The sequence below is a fragment of the Gigantopelta aegis genome, chromosome 12 (genome assembly GCF_016097555.1).
Source record: "Gigantopelta aegis isolate Gae_Host chromosome 12, Gae_host_genome, whole genome shotgun sequence".
In the NCBI taxonomy this organism is placed as follows: Eukaryota; Metazoa; Mollusca; class Gastropoda; order Neomphalida; family Peltospiridae; genus Gigantopelta; species Gigantopelta aegis.
In genome coordinates this window covers 23,231,935-23,240,914 of record NC_054710.1, presented here as the reverse complement: position 1 = coordinate 23,240,914, position 8,980 = coordinate 23,231,935, and the positions used below count along the sequence as shown (strand labels likewise).

The 8,980-nt window shown below is 39.2% G+C and overlaps 1 protein-coding gene across 1 annotated transcript; it reads left to right on the top strand.

The window, feature by feature from the left end:
- The first annotated feature begins 647 nt into the window (after positions 1-647).
- On the top strand, positions 648-8,606 carry LOC121386212 (fibrinogen-like protein 1). Its single transcript, XM_041517041.1, has 4 exons — positions 648-959; positions 5,395-5,519; positions 6,747-6,843; positions 8,313-8,606. Exons 1-4 carry the CDS (start codon positions 656-658, stop codon positions 8,537-8,539), a joined length of 753 nt encoding a protein of 250 aa, XP_041372975.1. The 5' UTR covers positions 648-655; the 3' UTR covers positions 8,540-8,606.
- The last annotated feature ends 374 nt before the right edge of the window (positions 8,607-8,980 follow it).

Genomic DNA, 8,980 nt, shown 5'->3' with positions numbered 1-8,980 from the left:
AAACAACAACCTAAAATCAAAGTTAAATAATAATAATAATAATAATAATAATAATAATAATAATAATAATAATAATAATTGCAATACTGATAATACATATAATGGAGAAGGAAGGAAGGAACACATTTTATTTACGGTTATATGTGGTCAAACATATGGATAAGGACCACACAGACATTGAGAGAGGAAACCCGCTGTCGCCACTTCATAGGCTACTCTCTTCAATTAGCAGCAAGGGATCTTTCATATGCAATATCCAACAGAGAGGAGAGCACATACCACGGCTTTTGTTATACCAGTCGTGATGCACTGGCTAGAACGAATAATAGCCCAATGGGCCAACAAACGGGGATCGATCCCAGACCGACCGCGCATCAAGCGAGCGCTGTTCCACTGAGCTACGTCCCGCCCCTTATTATGAAGAATGCAATTTAACGTATTGTAGCGAGAAAGAAAAACGGCACCACCCACTTTGCGCACCACCCACTTTGCATGCGTGATATCCATTGGATGATATTGTCCATAGTGTCCCGGTTACCAGCAACGTAAACCATTCTACAAAGAAAACAAATATATATTTCTCAAACACACGCCGCATCGCCGGATGACACGCCATTGCTATCATATATGATTTAGTATCTACGGACGTGTGAAAATGCTGTATTTTATAAACACGCATATTCTAGTGTTTGGAATCCTCTTTGTAAAACGTTCCTTAGGTATTACGTGCGGAGACTGGTATGGATTTAAAGCAGTGTTCCTTGACAAGACTCCGCAAGACAAGGCGTCGACAGACAAGATGAACGTCAGCCGGGCGGAATGCTTGTCCACTTGTCATGCGTTATATAGGGCCAAGTGCAAGGCGTTCTTCTACAGCGAACACAGTCATAGATGTCAGATGTATGACAATTCTCTGTCATGTCTGAAGCTCAAAGACGAGACTGGTACAAAGGGATTTGGTAAGTAATATGGGTGCTACAAGACGAAAAAAGAAAAAGAGAGAGTTATATATAGAATACTAAACAAGCTTGCTTGTCATACCATGTTTATGAAATTAGTGAACCGATACCAACACTATTCACGAGTTTAATAGAAATGGTATGACAGGCAAGCTAGTTTAGTATTTTATTTATTACAAACCAACTGCAAACAAGCCGCAACGCACATGTAAGTAGATGTCGAGACCTACTACATGTTATTTTTCTACGAATTGGGTCAGCAAGTGACCTATGTCACGCCAATATTACACTAGTTAGATATTGAGTGATCGTTATGACATGAGCAATATCTTACACTGGTGTGTGATAAATGCGTATACGTAGTCCATAATTCATAGAGTCATAGCATACGCACACGCGTACGGTGGTGTATTGATGGAAACTGCTCAACCTATTCGTATATAGAAAGCGACTGGTATCAGAAAACAAGATACGAAAGTTAAAGTTTGTTTTCTTTAACGACATGGAAAAAGGTAAAGTATGTTTGTTTAACGACATGGAAAAAGGTAAAGTATGTTTGTTTAACGACATGGAAAAAGGTAAAGTATGTTTGTTTAACGACATGGAAAAAGGTAAAGTATGTTTGTTTAACGACATGGAAAAAGGTAAAGTATGTTTGTTTAACGACATGGAAAAAGGTAAAGTATGTTTGTTTAACGACATGGAAAAAGGTAAAGTATGTTTGTTTAACGACATGGAAAAAGGTAAAGTATGTTTGTTTAACGACAGCACTGGAGCACATTGATTTATTAATTTACTATTGGATGTCAAACATTTGGTAATTTTGACATATAGTCTTAGTGAGAACTCGCTACATTTTTCCATTAGTAGCAAAGAATCTTTTATATGAACCACACTATAGACAGGATAACACATACCACGAACTTTGAAATACCAGTCGCGGTGCACGGACAAAAGCATATTGCAATATATACTTACGTGGAAACGAAACTTTAGAAAGCTTGAAATTGTATTATATTATAGAAAACTACAAACGGTATGATGGGATATGAAAGTATCATGAAGTTCAATATCTAAATGTCACAATGCTCTTCGTGATTGATGCAAAGTGTTTGTAAAGTGGTTTCTAAGTATTGGTTCATTTCGATTAGCAACAATATTTATCAAATTAATTAAATGTTATGTAATTAATGTTTCTTTTGGACGTCGATACAGGGAAGCCGTATTGCAATACGTATTGGTGATACTATCCAGTCAAGATTGTGTTAGCGATATATTTCAATACAACAGACCCATATTGCAATACGTATTAGTGATACTATCCTGTCAAGATTGTATTAGCGATATATTTCAATACAACACACGTGCATTGCAATACGTATTAGTAATACTATCCAGTCAAGATTGTATTAGCGATACATTTCAATACAACAGACCCGTATTGCAATACGTATTGGTGATACTATCCAGTCAAGATTGTATTGCGATATGTTTCAATACAACAGACACATATTGCAATACGTATTAGTGATACTATCCAGTCAAGATTGTATTGCGATATATTTCAATACAACAGACCAATATTGCAATACGTATTAGTAATACTATCCTGTCAAGATTGTATTAGCGATACATTTCAATACAACAGACCCGTATTGCAATACGTATTAGTGATACTATCCAGTCAAGATTGTATTGCGATATGTTTCAATACAACAAACGTGTATCGCAATATAGTTCAACATATTTAATGTTTATGCTTCTTCATCTTTTAAACTAAAGCCGAGGTTAAATATTTTAAAGGGGCATTCCTAAATTTGCTGCAATTTTTAAGATGTTATCGACTAACAGAAACTTTTTTTAACGATTGTAATTATATATCAAATATATTTTTCTGCATAAAATATTAGTGGCTGTATATTAAACGTGTTTCTGATCGTTCTAATATTTGTACTAGCTTAAATATAATCTTATTTCCTAAAATATTGGTTTTTCGTACGTACGAAATTATTTGAAGACAAAATCCAGTTTGGGCTTCTTACCCATATTAAGACAACCAGAAACACATTGAATATACAGACACTGATACTCTAAACAAGAAAATATATTTAATATGTAAGTTTAATCGTAGAAATATTGTATTAGTCGGAAACATCTTACAATGCAGCAAATTCAGGAATGTCCCTTTAATGAAATCTTTCTATTAGTTTATGTTGACATCCTAAGTGCTTTCGTCCATGTTTTCCGTCAAGAAAATTCCCATTGGGCTATTTTTCGTTCCAGCCAGTGCACCACGACTGGTATATCAAAGGCCGTGGTATGTACTACCCTGTTGTGTGATGGTGCATATAAAATATCCCTTGCTGCTAATCGGAAAGAGTAGCCCATGAAGTGACAACAGCGGGCTTCCTCCCTCAATATCTGTGTGGTCCTTATCCATATGCTTTCGTCCATGTTTTTCGTCAAGAATATACCCATTGGGCTATTTCTCGTTCCAGCCAGTGCACCACGACTGGTATATCAAAGGCCGTGGTATGTACTACCCTGTCTGTCATAACTCGTGATTTTAAGATTTCTGTTGAATTACTTATTTCTCAAGATGCCATTTCACGTTGGATCGTTATTTTAAAGACATCTAAACAAATTAATATTCTTACCTTTATATTTATCACATTTTGTTACATTTTCATGTCGTTGCATAATGTGGACTATATATTTGTCCGTGTGATTAAATGAGTTTGTAGGTGAAATGTTTATAAATCGTTCTCGAATAAACAAATCGTTGCTTACAGCATTAATGCTTTGTTAGTAATAGTATTATTTAGTGGGCAAGAAAAGGAACGAATTACCGTTGTGAGTCGTAAATAAGTCAATTCCATCCTTCGGGACAAAAATTTAATGTTGTTGTTGTTGTTGTTTTCTTGCTGTAAGGACCTGTTGCTCAGTGGTAAAGCGCTCGTTTGATGCGCGGTCGGTTTGGGATCTATCCCGTCGGCGGGCCCATTGGGCTATTTCTCGCTCCAGCCAGTGCACCACGACTGGTATATCAAAGGCCGTGGTATGTGCTATCACACCTGTGGGATAGTGCATATATAAGATTCCTTGCTGCTAATGGAACACAATGGGCTTCCTCTCTTAGACTATATGTCACAATTACCAAATGTTTGACATCCAATAGACGATGATTAGTAAATCAATATGCTCTAGTGGTGTCGTTAAACAAAACAAACTTTAACTGTTTCGTATCTTGTTTTCTGATACCAGTCACTTTCTATATACGAATAGGTTGAGCAGTTTCCATCAATGCGCCTCCGTACGCGTGTGCATATTCTATCACTATAAATTGCAGAGGCGGACCTAAATTTTCCGATAGTTATACTTTTATTATATATTAATTTTCATTTTGTTTACGATCCCCCTACAAACCTTCCCCAAAGTTCCCTTGGCATTCCACCTCATGTCACTACCCCCCCCCCCCCCCACCCCACCCCCGCAATGGATTTTCTGGATCCACCGGTGAATTATATTATGGATTACATAAATGCATACGGATAAAGTTTGTTTTGTGTAACGACAGGGGTGAATGTCAAGGGGAGGATGGTTGGACATAAGCAAACAAATTACATTTAAACCTCAGCCCTCACAAAAAACATTTTGTCCCTCAGGTTAGAATTGCCTTATCTATACCTCACAACGGTGATAGATTCTAGTAATCATCGACTGTTGCCTGTCAACCATTTGGTAATTCTGAAGTATATATGAGAGGAAACCCGCACCCGTCACAGTTTTTTTTTCATTAGCAGCAAGAAATATTTTATATGCACCGTCCCACTGACAGGATAGCACACACCATGGCTTTTGATATACCAGTCGTGATGCACTGGCTGGTACGAGAAATAGCCTAATGGGCTCATCGACGGGGATCGATCCTAGAACTACCACGCATCAAGCGAACACGTTATCACTTAGCTACGACCCGCTCACCATCAGCAGTGAGGAATTATGTATGTTCATTTTCCCACAGACAATAACAGACCAGCATCAGCAGAAACAACAAAACAACAAACACAACAACGCATAATAATAAAATAATAAAGACAACAGCAACAAATATTAATAACAATAACAACATCATCAACAGCAACAGCAACAATAATAAGAATAACAACATAAAAAAGTAGCAGCAACAACAACAATAATGTGCCCTTAAAACGATGAAAATGCCCTTCCGACATTTCTAAGGAAAACACCAATAATAATAATAATAATAATAATAATAACAATAATAATAATAATAATAATAATAATGATAATAAATATTAATAATAATAATAATTAACGTAATATTATTCACAATCTCGAAAGATAGGCCTACCTATTTATAATATATTACATCTCGTCTGTTTTGAATCTTTATTCTCTATGCCTTTGACAGTTGAAGAGAAGAACTCACCAGAACCACTAGCCGAGTGTTCCCACTTGACAGGAGAAGTCCGCTCCTTCCAAGTCCCTGGTTCGAGTACACCCATCGATGGATATTTCGACAGTGACGGATGGTTGGTAAGTAAATGTGATATTTCCAACAAACACGCCACCACAACAACCCCCCCCCCCCCCCCCCCCCCCACACACACACACACCCACAGCCCATGCCAGTCCAACCGGAGAGGATAATAGGTTTCGTTTCCTTTCTTCTGTCCGTCTCTGTATGTCACTCTGTCTGTCTGTCTGTCTGTCTGCCCGAATGGAAGGAAGGAAGGAAAGAACAATGTACTCAACACATTTTATTTTACGATTATATGGCGTCAGACATAAGGTTAAGGACCACACAGATATTGAAAGACGAAACCCACTGTTGCTACTTCATGGGCTACTCTTTTCGATTAGCAGAAAGGGATCTTTTATATGCACCATCCCACAGACAGGGTAGTACACACCACGGACCGATCGCGCATCGAGCGAGCGCTTTACCACTGGACAACGTCCCGTCCCCAGTCTGCCCGACTGTCCCAGAAATACTTATCCAGATTTTATCTTCTTCACAATGGGCACACACTTCAGCTATCGGCGAAAAAAGGGGACGTGCTCACCTCGCCCCCCCCCCCCCCCCCCCACACACACACCCTGCGATCCGCCCGCACCTGGGTAGAACACCTTGGGCCCCAATGATGTACAACTTTTCATTACGCACGTATTGGCGTACATGAAATAACGTTTGATATTAATTAACTGGGTTACGCCTGTAGTATAAGGGCCTATATAGGAAAACAACCTATTTGTTCGTGACCTCGACTGACTGGCCCGGCCTTGACCTACTTACTCGGTCTCGTCCTATTAACTGTGGTCCTGACCTATTGAGAGGGACAACGGCGACCCTAGTCTTGACCTATTTAGAAGGACAACACCCGCCCTAGCCCACTTGCTACTTATCTCCTGGCCCGGGTCCACCGTTGACAATGGTTGCGTTACTTTTACGTTTTGGTAATTTTGAAGTGTGTTAAATGGTCCTGTTCCACATATGCATAATTCTATTACACTTTTGTTAAATAATATGTATTAACGTTTCTACATTGGGGATTGACCAACAGCCAAAGCATATATTAAGGTATCTTTCTATGTTGTTGCAAGAGAGAGAGAGAGAGAGAGAGAGAGAGAGAGAGAGAGAGAGAGAGAGAGAGAGAGAGAGAGAGAGAGAGAGAGGGGGGGGGGGGGGGGGGGATTGCCAAAGTTTTGAAAATATTTGCCTGCAACTATAAACTGTTGAACCAGTGCTGTATTATTATTCAGGTTATACAGAGGCGCACAGATGGGACGGAAAATTTCGATACATCATGGACCGATTACGAAAATGGATTTGGAAATTTGGAAAACGAATTTTGGTTAGGTAATTCACCATATTCATATACAACACGTGATGCTTTAATGTATCCATTTTATCGATAGTGTCATCAATCCTAAGTTCATTCATTCCCTGATTCCATACCTGTTTTTCGTTGAATTCCGAAAAAAATCGGCTTGCTCTCCTACAAAAATGGGAGCCCGTACGCCTATGTTTGAAACAGCTTTATCGACAACTAAGACAAGATTCCCGGATCAATCTTGGTTTGAGAGAGAGAAAAAAAGAAGTTTGTTTTGTTTAACGACAACACTGGAAGATATCGATTAATTAATCATCTGCTATTGGATATCGTAGTCATCAGAGGAAACCCGCTACATTATGTTTCAATGCAGCAAGGGGTCTTTTATATGCACTTTCCAAAACAGGAAAGGACATACCACGGCTTTTGTCCAGTTGTGGTGCACTGGTTGGAACAATAAAAAAAACCTATCAGCTGAATGGATCCACCGAGGTGATTCGATCATACGACGCAAGCACCTCAAGCGAGCACTCAGCCGACTGAGCTAAATCCCGCCCCCATCTTGGTTTGAGAAAGAAAGAAAGAAAGAAAAAAAAGAAGAAAAAAAAAGAAAGAAATGTTTTATTTAACAACGCACTCAACACATTTTATGTACGGTTATATGGCGTCAGACATATAATTAAGGACCACACAGATTTTGAGAGGAAACCCGCTGTCGCCACTACATGGGCTACTCTTTCTGATTAGCAGCAAGGGATCTTTTATTTGGGCTTCCCACAGGCAGGATAGCACAGACCATGGCCTTTGTTGAACCAGTTATGGATCACTGGTCGGTGCAAGTGGTTTACACCTACCCATGGAGCCTTGCGGAGCACTCACTCAGGGATTGGAGTCTGTATCTGTACCTACCAGCCTGTAGACCGATGGCCTAACGCCACCGAGGCTGGTGGGAAAAAAAGAAGAGAAAGGTTTTATTTAATGACACACCAAATGCTCCTTCGTGTTCTGTTCCTCATCGTGGTGCAGGGGTGGCAATATTACCATGGGTTTCCATGAGAGTGGCGAATACAGCACACATTGGCAGTGGCGGATCCAGGAAATCCATTGAGGAGGGGGAGGGGGGCGGGGGCCCAATGACATGAGGCGGAATTCCAAGGGAACTTTGGTGGAGGTTTGGAGGGGGCTCGTAAAAATAAAAAATAAAATATATAATAAAATTAGGGTATTTGTTTTGTCTTGATAATTCGGTTCAACATTGCTTTGTGCTTAATACACTGTTTTTATGGTCTGACCATAACGTTTATTTTATTTTTATTTTTTTTGAACATTTTATTCTTTGGTATTTAATGTTAATATATTGAATCGTGTCTTTCTCAAAACAAATCAATATAAATAATAATAATAACATTAATAATAATAATAATAATATAAAAGTAAGAAAGAAAAACATGCGCGCATATTCTTTAATCATACGAAGTTGACATTTCTAATACAGGGAACAAGCACATCCACTCTATCACCAGCCAGGCGAAATACGAGATACAGTTTGACGTCTCAAAGGGCCAAACGACAGACAGCAGACGATATGCGGGTTTCTCGATAGCAGGTGCGGCTGACAAGTATCGGCTGAGCATCGAACCCCCACCTACAGGTAAATATGTAGTTGAAGGTAAAAAAAGAAAAAAGAAGGTAGTTATATTTTCAAGCAAATCGCTAAATTGACATCTGGTATTCTCTCGCTCTGCCCCTCTCCCAGTCTCATGTATGTCTCTCTCTCTTATCATCTGTATGTCCATCTCACATCTGTCTCTCTCTCTGTCTGTCTCTCTCTCTCTCTCTCTCTCTCTCTCTCTCTCTCTGTCCGACTCTTTATTTCTAGTTCCTGCCAGTGCACCACGACTGTCTATCCTGTGGGATTGTGCATATAAAAGATCCCTTGGTGCGAATGGGAAAATGTAGCGGGTTTCTTCTCTCTATAATCAAAATTACCAAATGTTTCACATCCAGTAGCCGATGATTTATACATCAATGTGCTCGAGTGGTGTCGTTAAAGAAAACACATTTTTAACTTTATCCTCCCCCTCTCTCTGCCTCTGTCGCTCTCTCTGTCACTCTCTCTGTCTCCGTATCTGTGTGTGTGTGTAACATATCTGTTAATGCATG